Raw genomic sequence first — 15862 nt, forward strand, 5'->3', positions numbered from 1 at the left:
TTGTTATTAAAAATTAAAATAAAAAATATTTGTCAATTTCTAAATTCCATTTCCCCTTATGTCTACTTATTTAAAAAAAAAAATTACACGCAAATATGCAAACCCTATTCCTGTCCCAAAGCTCTCAAACGCACATCAAGGGCGTCAACAACGCCTCTAAAACTACCAAAATTCGAACTCACAACGTCAACATCCACACCCAACCTCTCCGCCCCAGCCGCCGTGACCGGCCCATGAGCCGCAACTACTAACCGTGGCCACCTCCTTCTAACCATCCCCCAATCCCACCCAAACTCCTTTAAACTCTTCAAAAACCCCTCAACTTCTCCACTACTCGTAAAAACAACCGCATCCACTTCACCTTCATTCTCCTCCCCTTTCCTCACCACTCTCTCCGCGCAACTGGGCCCCACCCACCTCGTCTCGTACGCGTCAACACGAAGCGGGACCCATCCACCACCCTCCAAATCCTTAAGGAAATCCGGAACGACTGGCGGTTCATCTAGCCCGACAACTTTTGGAACAGGACATAACACTTTCCGACCATATCCTTCCCCAAGCGATAAGGCTAAGCTGTTGGGGGTAGCGGTCGGAGGGACCAAAACTTTAATCCGTTGTATATTGGAACAAATTTGGGAAATAAAAAGGGTGTTGATTAACTCTGAATCTTTGCCCAAGGCAGCGAGAATGAACGTAGGTCCATGAGAGGGGAGGAGGGGTTTAGGGAAAGAGAGAGCGGCGACGGAAAAGGAGGTGATAGAGGCGCGAGAAGGGAAGGCGATTGCGGAGAGGAGAGAGAGGGAGTATTGGGAAAGGTAGGAGGAGAGAGATTGAGGAGTCGGATGAGTGGTGATGGTGGGGCACCAAAAAGGAATGTGGCCTTTGAGAGTGAGGAGGCTGGAGAGTCTGGCGGCGTAGTTTGGTGGGGTGGTGAAGACGACTGTGGGTTTCACGGTGCTGGATAGAGGGCCGAGGTTGGTTATCGGGACTGCCATGGAGGTCTATTCTTATGGTTCTCTTTGTTTTATCAGATAATGAAATCAACTAATCAAGAATCAGAGAAATAAAAGATATTTTGATAAGCTTGGGCATCAAGTCGTTGTAGTATAGTGGTAAGTATTCCCGCCTGTCACGCGGGCGACCCGGGTTCGATCCCCTGCAACGGCGGTTTGGCTTGTTTACAAGTTCTTTTGCTTTTAAAATTTTATAACTGATATGTTGTTTTTGTTTTGTTGGGCTTTTGTTGTTGAGAAAAGTATAGACACCGGCCCACCGTCTATGCCCTTTAGATTCACTTAAGGCAATCCAATCGCCAAACACTCGTGTCTGACGCACGTGCGAGGCCATTTCTCCAACAAACTCCATCACCTTCCCGCCAAAAAGAACCCCGCTGAATAATCGACGGAGAGGGGAAAAGAACCGCCTTAGAGAGAACGATATCACTTCTTCATTTCACATAGAGAGAAAGAAGATAATCACAGAAAAAAAGTAGGGATGGGACGAAGAAGCGTTGTACTACAGCAACAAGGCGCAGTTCACGGAAGCCTCCTCGGAAGTGGAAGCCGCCTCCGGACCCGCTTCCTCGAGCCGCCGCTCCGTCCTTAAATTCGAAGAGCATGAGAAGCTTCGAGAAGGAGAAAAACGTGTTCCCGTACAGAGAATGCCTCGTCAAGAACCCTAAATTCCTAGTGTTCCACCTCGAAGACCTTTTCTCCTTCGCTCCTCTCCCTCCGATTACTTACCTCTGGTAAAAACATTCCTATAAATCTTACTATCAATTTTATCAAAATAGGTTCTACTAGCCTAAGCTTTTTGGCTTTTAATAATGGGTGCGGTTTGAGACGGCGGCTGAGGAGGTTTTAGCCGGTGTGAAGATGAAAGTAGCGGAAGATTCAGGGGAAATGTTGGAGCGGCAGACAGGACATCTTTAGAGTTAATTACATCTTTAGAAAATGTATAATTTGATTCTTAAAAAATTAAAATATACGATTTGTACGTGTTAACCTAAATTATAATATTATTAATCATATCAACTTATATATAAGTAATATTTTGATAAGTATTATCCAGTTATATATTTACCAAACATATATTATTCATAATTTTTCAATAAAAATTAAAGAAATATATATTTTTGTAAAAAGTACCTTAAATAGATTAATTATTATTTATCATGTGATATTTATATAAAATTTTTAAAAAATATTTAATATTTTATTTAAGAAATAACATGTATATAATAAATTTATATTAATTAAATACTATGCAAATGAATTAAGTTAATAATATTAAATTTTAAATTAAAATTTTACATAATTTAAAATTTTAACGTACAAATTATTTATTTTAATTTTTTAAGTATCAATTCATATTTTTTTCCAAAATTCAAAAGTATAATTAATTCATTTTTAAAAATCTCAATTATTTGAAATGTTAACTGACATTAGTCAGCAACATGTGCTTTGGTCGTACGGAACGAGGCAGCGACAAAATGAGACTAATTAATACAATATAAAAATTATATAAAAAATTTATAAAAATAATATATTTTAAAATTTTAATAAAATTATATATAAATTTAACAAAAACTATATTTTTTTATATTTTTATGCTAACATAAATTTAATTCACAAATTTAATTAGATTTAACAATTCATATATTTATATTATATAAAACATTAAAATTCCTATATATATTATATTTTACATAAAAATTACATATTATAATCTAAAAATATAAAATATAACTTTTTTATTTTATTAAATTTATATTTAATTATTATTATAATTTTAAACATATTTTATTTTCATATTCGTTTCATTTCTTCATGTCATGTTTTAGATTATTTAATCTAATTTTAACACAAATTTAATTTATAAACTTTTGTATAAAATACTATACAAATAAATAAATTACTCAAATTATTAATATTTTATGCCTGCATGAACACACAAATTGTCAAGTCTGCCGAAGAGGCTGCTTGTTCTGGAATAAAGCAACAGATTAATATCACCAATGACATAAATGTTGTAGACATTATAGTATCACTCCTGTTGTTATTGCTGAACTTTTTCTCATGATCGCTGTGTTCTTTGTCAAGTTAACAAAATTTTATACATAGCAAGCTTAAAACCAAATAAAGAGAAGATTGGGAATTGGAAATAGCATATCAGAAAGAAGGCTAATTGATGATCTTACTAGAATGGGGATGAATGAATCAATGGCGAGTATCAATAAAAACGTACTGTAGTCAATCAAATAGTTCCCTCCAAAGTATTTTTTGCTCTCTTGGTCTAGAAATATACACAGCCAAACTTCATGATAATCTTACAGTAATCCTACTCTTCATATCGTCTCTGATAGTCAATCTTGCAAACAAGCTTTCTTAGTAAGCAACACTGCTCTCTAGAATTTTAATGCATCAAGCCATGTCACTCAAAAGAACTGGCTTAATCTGTATCACTATTACCTAATAATTTCACGTTCATTGATTCAAAAGAACGAAATGATTCAGCTTCACATAAACCAAACAAAGTCACTCTCAAGCACATATCGATCATCCAGGTGAGAACAGCTTAACATATAAAAACAAAGTAAAAGCAACAAGCAAAACCAAATTCCACAAGCACACAAAGCAGAATATAAAATCAAACACTGGCTAAAACAAAGTTGAAACTATGATTTGAAGTACTGCCAAACAATCTCATCAAAATCTCCAATGAATGAACCCCTCAATAGTTCCCAATATTTAATTCCACATCAAAAAGTCTGCAAATAAATTTGGAAAAAAAGAAAAAGAAACAAAGCTCAGCTTAGAACCCTAGCTTGGTACGGCGCCAGTGTCTACGCTTGGCATTGTACCTGAACCCCAAAAAACAGAAAATTGAAAAGAACCCATCAATTAATGCTCTGAAAATAGCTTAAAATGAAAGAAAAAAACAAAAACTTGTAAACATATTTAAGCAAAAATTGCAGAAATATACTGACCTGATGGTGTTGTCTGTGCGCATGCGGATCCAGTAAGGGATGGGTCTGTTCTGCCTCATCTTCTTGGCCAGCTTCTTCTTAATCTTGAAGGACTTGTGTGAAGGCTGCATGTCGAAATAAACCATTCAAAACATCAGAGAGCTACCCTTAAAAACTCAACTTTCTTCACATATAAACAGAGATAAAAAAGAAAAAAAGTACAGAAGCTCAAGCTTAAAACGAATAGCTCAACTGTTATCTAAGGTAAGGAAGATGGAAAGAGGGGAGGAGGACGATTACCATCTTTGGCAGTTGGGGGAGATGCAGCGCTAGGGTCTTGAAGCTGCTGATTTACAAGCTTTGAAGGCAGAGTGCACTTAACATAAGCTGGGATTTTAGGGTTTCCCATATTGGGCCGTTAATGGGCTTTGAATTCGGAAATGTGGATTTATGTCCCTGTTTTCAGGCCCAATTTTGTTGGGCTTGTGATCCATATGGGCTTAACACACACCCCCTCCACGCGCTTACGCTCGCGTCGAAGAACAAACAAAAACAAAGATTAAAAAAATGAACAAAGAAAAAACCGGCCTTTTTAGGAACCTTGCGTCCTCCGTGGAACATTCACGCTCTCTTCCAGTCTCTTTCTCCCACCTATATAAACAGTGTGTTATATTATAAATCTCCTCTCACTCTCTTCAACCTCAAATATTACTCCAATTCTCCCTCTCTCATTGGATCTAGGGTTCTGGGTTTTTTCAACTTAGTCAATTGGTCAGCAAATCAAGCGGCTGTGGTTGCTCCTCTGCTACAAATCTCTTTTCCAACGCAATGCCTCGCACATCTAAGCGAAAATCGGCCCCACCCAATTCCTCATCCGTCACATCACCCGACGGTCGTTCTGGTGCCCTCTCTCCCTTTCTTATTTTCTTTTTCTTTTTTTAATAAAAGAAAAGAATTTTCTTTTTCTATGTTTGGTACACGAGAAATAGCGGGAAAAAGGATTAATGAAAATAGAAGAATTTAAGCGAGATTTGGAGTAGCCCCATTAATTTTAGTGTCATTAGCGTTAGTTTGTTTTTATTTTGGTTCGAATTTGAATGACGATTTTATTTTAATTTTATTCTCATTGGTTTCTCGGAGACCGCGGGAAACGAGAAAATATTAAATTGAAAATTCGTACGGTAACTTTTTTCTAAAGATCTTCGATAAATTCTTGTCTTTCCCTTTTCTTTATATAAAAAAAAAAAGATACTTCATGGTATATAATCTGAGTTGAGTAACGACCTATTAGATCTGATTGGGCTCTTCTTTAATTCGTGTCATTGATTATTATCTTGAGATTATTGGGTTATTGGTCATAGTTGCTGGGTTTTGTGGCTGAATGTAATAGCAACTTATTTCTACATCTCCACTGAAATTTAGTAACATTCCCTTTAATGAATTTATGTTGAAAGTAATGTTCCATGTTTAGTCCTTCATAGCAAGTTAGGGAAAATTGCACTATTGATTTGTTTTGGGGACTGTTACATGAAAAAAAAAGGTTCTGTTAGGATTAGACCTGAAGGTTATGTATGGAGTGAAGGAGATATGGGTTGAAACTATTAAAAATGACCTTGCTTTTTATATTTAGGATAGATCTAAATAGAGTACAATGACCTCGTATGTTATATCATTCATGTTGCAAATCCAACTTAGGCTCGCTTTCCTTTGGTTGTAAGATTAGTTGTTTTGTTCTTCCCTCAGCTTGTTCTCGGTGGTGTTGATAGCCTTATGTGGTCTCACTAAAGTATCATCCTGAGATCCTTTGATGTTGGTAATTTTGGTAGCGAACTGAAACTATTGGAATCAGCATTCTATATCATATAGCAATCTTAATTGAATGTTAAATAGATAAAATAGTGATAATGCTGGTTGCCCTCGGTTGAGTAGGCTGGAAGAGTTTTTTTTCTTTTTTTTTTTTTCAATTATGCTTGTTATTATTCAACTTAACTTTTGGGGTTTTTTCATACAGTGCTGGGTATTCTAATTAGATAATGCTATTTCTTTTCTTTTTTTTTCCAGTCTCAATTAAAGCTAAAACAAAAGGGATGGAAAAAATAGATCGCTTATTCAATTCATATGCAAATAATTCATTAGGCATGATTGAGTAAGTATATTCCGCCTACATTTTTTATATTTTGTGGAGTTACTGATATGGTATCATGTTTCACTCTAGCTATTGCCATGGTGATTGGCTTCCTTTAGATACAAAAGAAGAAAAAGCCAAATGAATTCATTCTATTAGTCCAAGTCATGCTATTATCATTTTTCAAGGTCAATGATCAGACTTAGTTTTTGGTTCTTGAAGGTGTTACATTTCATGTCATCTGTTTTAAATTGTGGTTTGAACACGATGCAAAAGCTCATGAACCTTCTTAAGTAGTTGTTTGAACATAAAGTCTCAACACTTATTATGTGTAGATCTATATTTCTTTCTCAAGGTACTTACAAAAAAGTGCTTCAGCTAAGAACAACTTTAAGTTGTAAAGATATTTTTACCTGCATTTCCATTGAGTCAAAAAGTAATGAGTTCCCTTGAAAAAGTAAAAACAAAGAGCTAGCATAAATTTTTTTCCTCATCTGCATGTTGAAAAAAAGTTCTGATCATCCGATGTGAGGGCATATACCCTCAAACAAGTTAACATAAGCCCACTGGATGCACAAGAAGAGATTTTCTTTAGAGGATTTCATGCATATCCTTTTCTAATACTCTTAGTTTACTTGAGCAGTCCAGATGGTATTGAAGCACTCTGTTCAGATCTAGGAGTGGACTACACTGATGTGAGGATATTGATGCTTGCATGGTATGATATATTCTTTGGATATATGACTGGAACCATACATTGGTTTGAGTTTCTTCTAACATCATGTGCTCTGCATATATCAGGAAATTAAAAGCTGAAAGGCAGGGCTATTTTACCCAGGTAAGCAGAAGGACTGTCTTATATGACATGCTTCATTTGATGGATACCATAATGTGATAGAAAAAGTGAACTGACACTAGATGAATGACTGCCTTTTTTCTTCTCTTGCACTGAATCAGGATGAGTGGCGAACTGGCCTGAAAGCATTGGGGGTTGATTCACTTAGCAAACTAAAAAAGGCACTTCCTGAACTGGAGAATGAGGTATTTGTATCTGTTGCAACAGTTATTGCAATCATTGTAAGGTCATTTTCTTGTTGACAAGTAAGCAATTAAGTGGTTATACTGATTTTCCCTTTCCATATCTGAAAAAAAAGGTGGGGAAGTCATCGAATTATGAAGATTTTTATTCCTATGCATTTAGATACTGCCTGACAGGTTTGCCCTTTAATTGAATAAAAACAGCCTTTTTTTTTTCTTCACCATGCCCAGCTTTGCTTTTATTGGAATTTTTTTTCTAATAAAAAGCTTACATCGATCAACTGCCTCAGAGGAGAAGCAAAAGAGTGTGGACATTGAAAGCATTTGTGAATTGTTGAATCTTGTTCTAGGGGCCCAATTTCATCCTCAGGTTGATTTACTAATTGAGTATCTAAAGGTAGGTAGCCAATTTCGTTTATAAGGCTGTTATTTTTTCATCTTTAGCAAAAGAAATGCTGATCAGAGGCACTGTTTATTATCAGACGTGTGTTCCACAGCATGCTTATGATGCTTGGACTTGATTTTCTGGCAGGTCCAGAGTGATTACAAAGTAATAAATTTGGACCAGTGGATAAATTTTCTACGTTTTTGCAAAGAGGTAGTCCTTTTGAAAAGAAAAATGTAAAACTTTGCTATTACTATTTTCCCCCAAAACTCATTCCATCTACATTAAAATTTAGTGTTGGCTGCCAAAACGAAGAAAATAAGAAATTACATGTAAAAGGATAAAAAGATTCATCCTAGATTCGTTTGGTGCTGGTTGTCCCATGTGCTAATTTATATTGCATTGATAGAAGAGAACTGAATGCATGATATCTAATGAAGTATTAATTTACATTTTTTTTCCCCTCAAGCAATCTGCGGCATCTATAATAAATTTGAATCCTTTCTAGCAGATTAGTTTTCCAGATCTCGAAAATTATGATGCATCCCAAGCTTGGCCCTTGATTCTCGATAATTTTGTCGAATGGATGAGAGAAAAGCATAGCTAGTGTTGGCATCTTGTTTGTGTCTCACAGATTGCTGATCTCATAAGGTAAATGATCTCTCCTCTCTCTAGATTTGATCAGATTTGATTCCCTTGAAAATATTAAAAGAACGATCAAATTCATTTTAATTCATCTGTTCACAGGACCTTGTGGAAACCCTAACTGGTAACATGGAGATGGCTCATAAGTGATTAAACTAATTTTGCTGAACCTTTTCTCGGGCTAAAACTACAATTTTGTTGTCCGGGGATGGTTTATACATTCTGCATTCATTAATGTTAAGGTTTCTTCTTTTTTTTCCCCCGCTTAAAGCTATTTTAAGCGTTAACAATTGTGTTACTCAACGAAGGATAATTCTAAAGTTTCATTCTGGATTGGGATGCTATTATCTACTCGTCTTTAAAAGCATAAGTAAGAGCTTCTGCTTTAGATAACTCCAGTGGCAAATGATAGTCCCCATCAAGAGAATCACTGCAGCAATTGTAACCAGAGCAATCACCAATACCTGCTGCTTCTCCGGCTGCCTGGTGCCTATTACATAAGCTGTAAACATTGTTCATTAGGTTAATTACAGTGCAATGTTTTGTAAGGATCTCCAATCTTTAGCAAATATAAGTTCCATTCTTCTTTAATCTTTAGCATTCTAACATGACATGATAATGACAAGACATCCTTATTTGTTTACTAGGAAGATTGGTACTGCACCGTGCTCAACTACCTGAAAGGCTTAAAGTCGATTAGGGTATCTCTGGGGAAATTAGAAAAGTGACAGCTTACCACTTGAGAAAGCCCCAAAAGCCAGAATATACCAAAAAAGGGAAAATTGATGTTAGTTGACAGATTATTTCAAGTCTATATTTAAAAATTCAGTCTTGTCAAGGAATTGAATAAACAAGAAAGAAAAATGAAATGATATGATGTTCCCTTTCCTTTTCTTTGTTAGAAATCATGCTACAAGTATAAAGATAAATACTAGCTGACAGGATCAAGTGCCTCAAAAGCCATATTGTTTTTATTTAGAAGTGAAAAAAGTACATTTTTCACTATTTGAACCCAAATTATTGGTTCTAATTATGGTGTTGTTCAACCACAGGTATAACCAAATTAAGCTGTCTTTTATTGTCATTGTTGGTTTGACCTCTTTTGGTTTATCAAGTTGGACGAACAGAAGCATCTATATTTTGCAGTGTGGAAAGACCATAGTCCTTGGAGGAGAAAAGAGACTTGAACAAAGTTTATTAATGAATTTTTTCTTGCTAAGGCTAAACTCTCACCGAGCAACTGTTTCTGAAATTTTAGAATCATCAACTGAACATATTTCTAACTGCAATTCAGATCTCTTTTCCTCATCGTCCTTTCTTTTTGTCGAGAAAGCAGGCCTCTTTGGAGCCGCCATTAATGTGCTTTCATTTCTCAGCATTGAAGAGACATCTAACATGCAGTAGGCCTGTCATTTGCATTTTCACGGACACAGCAGTGCTATCTGCATGCATGACATCTCAATAACTTATAGGATGAAGTTGTGTCATCCAGTGAGGTCCATGAATTCCATGCCTTTTCCCTCTGTCCACAGCTCAAATTCCTGAGTAACCCCCACAATGATTTCGACACGTTTTCTCCAATCCAACATAGACCTGTTAAGGGGGTCTGCATAACAGGGTCTGCGTCTGATCAGTAGATTTTGAGCAGTCAGTGAAACATAAACCCAAGTAAATAACCAAAAAGAAATCACATAAATTTCAATGGAAATCATCACCAAACCCCCTTGCTGGTTTAACTTCGCAGGGTCCTGTTGACTTCATATCATTTTGCTCATGCTCCCTCAAGAAATCTATTCTTGAGAGAAAGTGTGATGAAAGGAAAGAAAACAAGCAGAAAATGGGCCCATCATGTTCCAACTTTTCGACTGTTTCACTAATTTTCCGATACATCCAATCTCTTTTCGAGCCAAATATTCAGATCTAAGGTTGACCCATGCTTTATATTTTAAGTGCATTGCTTAGGTATTGTTACATGAATCCAGTAGTTTTATGTGGCAAATGGCTTTGGTCCAACGAGGAAACCTCACCTCTTGCTTCTGGATCTAGGGTGAGCTGAGAATCCGACAAATAAAGGTGAAAAATACGAAAGAGACAGGTCAAAAGGGTAGTAGAGGGGAGGTTCTCCATTTTATTTTTTATAGTAAAACAGTTGATCCTTAATCAGGCCAAAATGGAGAAATCAATTATATTTGCAGATAAAAAAAGGTATTTTGCACATGAAAGTGATGATCCACTGCCTGGATATCTTCAATCATGATCTTAAATAAAGGGTATAATAAATAGTATTAGCAACTGATCTGTGGCCTGTGGGACTCTTCTGCTTTTGTTAAACAACTTTTAAACAGTCGTCTTTTCATATAGCAACATTTTTCAGAACTAATCTTTATGTCTTTAGTCATCTTTAAGACTCGTCTTTTTTGTCTCTTTATATTTATTTATGCACCAACTCCCAAGCATTTTATGGTCTTTTTGACTCAGTCTCTTCCTTTGGACTGAAGCTTACTCCTCACTTGATGCCAGCCTACCATAGGTTTTACCTGCAGAGTAGAAGAACTCACCCCTATAGAAATCAAATATTTGAGGCTGAAAATCGTTACAACTCTTATTTTAGTTAGCGTAATGTTGGCTTCTGCATGGAACTGTGGCTCTCATGAGCAAATTTTCAAGGGTTTAAAATCATAGAAACATTATTAGTTAATACTTGTGGCTTCTGGGTGATCAAACCTGGCCATTGAAACAAGAAATTTTTGTTGCAGACATAGGCAGCAATTAGCTGTTCTGTCCACTTCGCGCCAAGCCTTTATCTTTTGAGTGTTAATTATGGAAACAGGAACCAATATTATTGCATGTAATGAATGTTTTTTCAGATTCAGTTTTTTTCATTTATTAGGTCTCTTCTAAACCTTTCATTTCCATTAGTTCTGCATGATAATAGGAAGGTCCCCTCCACACTTCCCAGGACCACTGTCCCGTCATCCATTGTTTCTGAAGGCAAGTCTATTATTATTGCTTCTCCAACTACCACCACTGTTTCACAATTTACTTAATATTAAAAAAAATCTGTAACTAAATACAAATTTATTTCTGAAATGATATTTTATTATCATAATCAGTGTTTATAAATAGGAATAATAGTTCAATTTGTTTCTGATTAATTTTAACTCAATCAGATTTTTTAAAATCGATTTTTTTTTAATTAAGTTTCAAATTGGATTAGATAACAGTAAAAAAAAATAGGATCAAGTCAAATTAAATTTTAAGTAAATCCAATATATATAAAATAATTTTTTAATTATTGATTTAATTTTATATTTATATTAACAAATAATATTTTATTAATTTAAATCAAATCAAATTAAATTTAAATATTATATATAAAATCAAATCAAATTCAAAATAAAAATAATAATCTACCTCAATCCGATCCGTTAACATCCCTCTCCATAAATAGCTCGACTCCCTTAATTTTTACAATCATACGAGCAATAATATTGGTTTGGAGAGTTGTGGAAAAATGGTCAAAATTAATATAAAAAAATGGTCAAAGTTGTAGCCAACATGGGCTGAGCTGAACAAGGCAAAGAAGGGAATGTCTGATTCTGACAATTTTTCTGATATTTTCTTCCTTCCAAAGGATCCCACCTGCCTTTGACCAAATCTAAGCCGTCCATCTTTCCAAATTTGTTTTTCCTTTGATATCTAATCTTAATTTTGAGTAATTTTTAGGAGTTTATTTTAAGGCCACTAGATTTTAGGAACTACCCATTGTTTTGAATGAAGCGAACAATTAGCCTAAAGATTTAAAAGTCAAAAACACCCTTCATTTTTTTAGCTTGGGTTTTTTTTTATTAAAAATTTTTTACTATTATAACCAAAATTTGCCACCAATTAATTACACTTTTTTTTGGTGTTTGATCAAACAAAACTAAAAAAAAAGGATAAGTTGGACATTTTCAAAAAATCCCAAAACTAGGTGTTGTTGATCAGACAAGGAGAAAAATAGAAAACAGATCATCATGAAGACGGCCATTGCTTATAAGCTCTTCGAAAGCAATAAACAACGAGAGGAAAAAAAAAAAAAAGAAGAAAAAGCTTATTCGGTAGCAGTATTTGTTGGCCTCTGTTCCTCACCAGCAAGAGTTCCAGCTCACCCGTTTAGATCGGATCCAATTTCCCTTATCTTCCATTCCCTTTGATTTTTCACTTTTGGATGTTTGCCTTTTGATCATCCCCAGCAGAACCAGTAATAAACAAAATCCAATCACCAAAACGCAAAAACCATTCCCCCACAAACAGAAAATTTGCCAAAACCAAAAATCCAAAGCAAAACTCAAGGAAACATAACAAAAACAGCACCTTTAAACCAAACGTTTAATAAAAAAAGAAAAAGGCTCCTGCCCATATGTTCATTACATGTGTTGACCCGTTTCATATCTGAAAAAAGACTGGGCTTTTTGTTCTCTTTGGTGGTGTAATGGGGAATGTAACGTCGAGTGTGGCTGCAAAGTTTGCGTTTTTTCCACCAGACCCACCAACGTATGATGTTTACAGGGAAGAAAATGGGAAGCTGGTTTTGCCAGGGATCTCAGCTGACAAGAACATGGATGTTCATATGCTTGATACAAAAGGTGGCAATAAGATCGTAGCCACCTTTTGGAAACACCCTGTTGCCAGGTTCACCCTCTTGTATTCCCATGGCAATGCTGCTGACTTAGGCCAGATGCATGACCTCTTCATCGAGCTCAGAGCGCACCTCCGTGTCAATATTATGAGGTACCTTTCCTTCATTTGTTTTATTGTTGGTTCTTTTTAGTATTATTGATTTGGGAGACTGGTTTTCATCATTTCCTTGGATTTTGATTATGATGAATTTTTTTTTTTTCAGAAAAGGGCTATTCTTTTTTAAATTGTTTTCATATTGGTTTGTCACCAGTTTTTAGTGTCTTCTTTCTTTTTGCTTTCTGATTCTTTTTTTTTTTTTTCCTTTTTCCAAGTTTATGTTTTAAGAGTTCGGTAGTTCTGTTGTTATTTCTTGTCTTTGTATTGTTAGTAATATTTTGTTCTGTCTGTATGATTTGTCTGATTTCTTGTATGAAACTTCTTTTTTGTTTTAGTTTTTTAATTTGTTTTCCTTTTTGTGTTTGCATATTTGGGAACATTCTTTTTGTCAACTTTAATTATTACGAAAACCAATTTCAAATGTGCTGCCCATCATTGCTTGAATTTCAGTTCAGCCGGCTATAACTTTCTTTTTTCTTCCTCCCTGGAATTGGAGCGTCTGAAAATAATTGAAAAGAAAAAGTAAAAAACAAATATGATTAATTTGTAATTTTATTCGTGTTTGAACACAAGCCTGTATCATTTAATGGTTTCAGCTTAGCTCTCATATTTTATCCTTCTTTTTCAAAGAGCTTTCATGAAATGGCTTCAACTTCATTTGTCCTGGTGCATCAATTCGCAGATGCCTTTTTTATTGTTAATGATGTTTCATGATGTCAAGTTATCTTTTGAATTGTATGTAAAAGGCTGAAGAGCTACTTATCCAAATCATAGCTAACATGGTTTTCCAATGGCAGAACCTGCCAGATGTGTCTGGGATGTGATTATACTGACCAAGAAACTTCCTCTATTATTTAATTTATATCTTATTGTTTCTTTTTGCAGTTATGATTATTCAGGATATGGAGCATCATCTGGGAAGGTAAAAGGATCTGTGAGATTGTTTCCATTCGTATTTTCTTGTATTTCTCTTTGTTTTGAGGGTCTACAACAGTCTGGATTAACTCTGACTAATTTTATACCTGATATGTTACTTTTTCTGCAATTGCAATAGCCAACTGAGCTCAACACATATTATGACATAGAGGCAGCGTACAATTGTTTGAAGAAGGAATATGGGATAAAGCAGGAAGAGTTGATCGTGTATGGCCAATCTGTTGGAAGTGGACCGACTCTGCACTTGGCTTCTAATTTACACAAACTAAGAGGAGTTGTTCTTCATAGTGCCATACTTTCAGGCATACGGGTCTTATATCCTGTCAAGATGACATTTTGGTTTGATATCTTCAAAGTAAGCTTGATTTTAAACTTGCTGTAATCATCTATATTCTGCTGCAAGCTTAAAATGATTAGGTTATGAACTGATGAATTAAAACTCTTTCCAAATATTTACAGAATATAGACAAAATCTGTAGGGTCAACTGTCCGGTACTTGTTATACATGTAAGTATCATTTGCTATATCCTGAATGTTCACTTGCATATGAACTAAAGTTGTTTTAATTCATTCACAGGCATTATTTGATGCATATTTGTTGATCTGATCGATGCTTGCAGGGCACGAATGATGACATTGTTGATTGGTCTCATGGGAAGAGATTATGGGAACTTTCTAAGGAAAAGTATGATCCTTTATGGGTCAAGGGTGGCGGCCATTGCAACCTGGAAACTTATCCGGAGTACATTAAGCATCTACGCAAATTCATAAATGCCATGGAGAAGATTTCCATTACCAAACCAGCTAAGCAACTTACTTCTAACCCTAGCATTACAGAATCTAAAAACAACAAATGCTTGAGATTTAAGAAAAAGGTAGCTATTTCCAAAAAGGAGTGAGTTGGAACTGGGTTTCATTGTCTCCAAGAATTGATCTACTTGCTTGCCTGCTTCATTGACCCATGTGCTTCATCTGTTTCTCTGAGATTGTAAACTGATCGGAATCATAGATATGTAGCCTGTTTGATCCATCAGATCCTCTTTTGAACCATTTATATGGGTAGGGTTTTCTCGACTAATGGCCGAAGTGTTCCATCAGAAAATCCCAGAGAATATATGCTTCTTGGTCTAGAATTTCATGTATAATTTTACAAAATTGTTGTATATAAAGAAGTACCAACATTTTGGAAGAAAAAAAATGGAAAATACAGAACTTACACTCCTCAAAATATCCCTGGATTAAGATCCAAACCTCCATTCAAGAGGGCCCAAGGTGCATTTATTCTTGTATTCTATTTCTACCCAATTCCTCAAAATCACGGCCCAACTCCTTATGACAGTCTTAGGAACAAGCATCCATTAAACCTAAGAGGGGCCCAAAGATTGAGTGCCATTTGACGCAAGAACTGGCTAGGAGGAAGATAAAAAATTGAGAAAAGTGAAAATTAATTTGAAATCTTAATATTCGAGTTAGTTCAGATCAATTTTTTTATTTGGTTTAAATCAAATTTAGATATTAAATGTATATATTGTATTTGAATTAAATTTTGGATCAAAAAGTAAAAAGTAAAAAAAAAAAAGAATCAAATTGAATTATATATTTTTTTAATTTTTATATATTTTAAATTTTTATAAAATAAAAATAATAATTTTATATCAAATCTACTTAAATATATTAAAACAATATATAAAAATTTAAAAATATATAAATAGAATTGAATCAAACTAGTATAATTCAATTACCATTCAGATCAAATTTTAAAATTTTATAATATTATGTAATATTTAAAAAATTCAAACTGAATTTGAATCGAATCGTTATTGCCCTATAACCGGCTAAAATGGAGATTACATGGTTGGAACCTAGAATTGAGCTATACTATATTTATTCAAATCAATTTGGTTTAATTTAAAAACAATACATAAATTTATGAATTTTTAAAATTTAAAATTTAATCTGAATCTGAATTTGACCCAAATTTTTATAT

General features: G+C 34.6%; 4 protein-coding genes across 9 annotated transcripts; 2 read left to right on the forward strand and 2 right to left on the reverse strand.

Annotated features, from left to right (window-relative positions):
• Window positions 1-19: 19 nt before the first annotated feature.
• On the reverse strand, window positions 20-2036 carry LOC111300902 (uncharacterized). Its single transcript, XM_022896483.2, has one exon. It carries the CDS (start codon window positions 993-995, stop codon window positions 105-107), a length of 891 nt encoding a protein of 296 aa, XP_022752218.2. The 5' UTR covers window positions 996-2036; the 3' UTR covers window positions 20-104.
• A 1624-nt stretch (window positions 2037-3660) lies between these two features.
• On the reverse strand, window positions 3661-4394 carry LOC111299340 (large ribosomal subunit protein eL39-like). The gene is made up of 3 exons (XM_022894480.2): window positions 4268-4394; window positions 3989-4092; window positions 3661-3862 (listed from the first exon to the last, which is right to left on the reverse strand). Exons 1-3 carry the CDS (start codon window positions 4268-4270, stop codon window positions 3814-3816), a joined length of 156 nt encoding a protein of 51 aa, XP_022750215.1. The 5' UTR covers window positions 4271-4394; the 3' UTR covers window positions 3661-3813.
• Window positions 4395-4590: 196 nt separating this feature from the next.
• On the forward strand, window positions 4591-8751 carry LOC111299339 (uncharacterized). Of its 6 annotated transcripts, none has more exons than XR_016329784.1 (10): window positions 4591-4868; window positions 6029-6113; window positions 6736-6810; window positions 6894-6930; window positions 7050-7133; window positions 7247-7307; window positions 7421-7527; window positions 7613-7728; window positions 8027-8166; window positions 8263-8751. XR_016329784.1 is itself a non-coding variant. In XM_022894475.2 (10 exons), exons 1-9 carry the CDS (start codon window positions 4796-4798, stop codon window positions 8120-8122), a joined length of 687 nt encoding a protein of 228 aa, XP_022750210.2. In that variant the 5' UTR covers window positions 4595-4795; the 3' UTR covers window positions 8123-8166; window positions 8263-8751. The 6 variants fall into 6 exon arrangements, 5 of the variants coding, with proteins under 5 accessions (XP_022750210.2, XP_022750213.2, XP_022750212.2 ...); XM_022894475.2 differs by having other exon boundaries at window positions 4595-4868; window positions 7663-7728; window positions 8024-8166; XM_022894477.2 differs by having other exon boundaries at window positions 4596-4868; window positions 7663-7728.
• A 3411-nt stretch (window positions 8752-12162) lies between these two features.
• Window positions 12163-15103, forward strand: LOC111299341 (uncharacterized). Its single transcript, XM_022894481.2, has 5 exons — window positions 12163-12933; window positions 13825-13861; window positions 13994-14230; window positions 14335-14382; window positions 14496-15103. The coding sequence occupies exons 1-5, from the start codon at window positions 12635-12637 to the stop codon at window positions 14772-14774; spliced, it is 900 nt and encodes a 299-aa protein (XP_022750216.2). The 5' UTR covers window positions 12163-12634; the 3' UTR covers window positions 14775-15103.
• Window positions 15104-15862: the final 759 nt, after the last annotated feature.

Source organism: Durio zibethinus, chromosome 18 (genome assembly GCF_047325235.1).
Source record: "Durio zibethinus cultivar Kanyao isolate XHJ-2024 chromosome 18, ASM4732523v1, whole genome shotgun sequence".
NCBI classification, from domain to species: domain Eukaryota; kingdom Viridiplantae; phylum Streptophyta; class Magnoliopsida; order Malvales; family Malvaceae; genus Durio; species Durio zibethinus.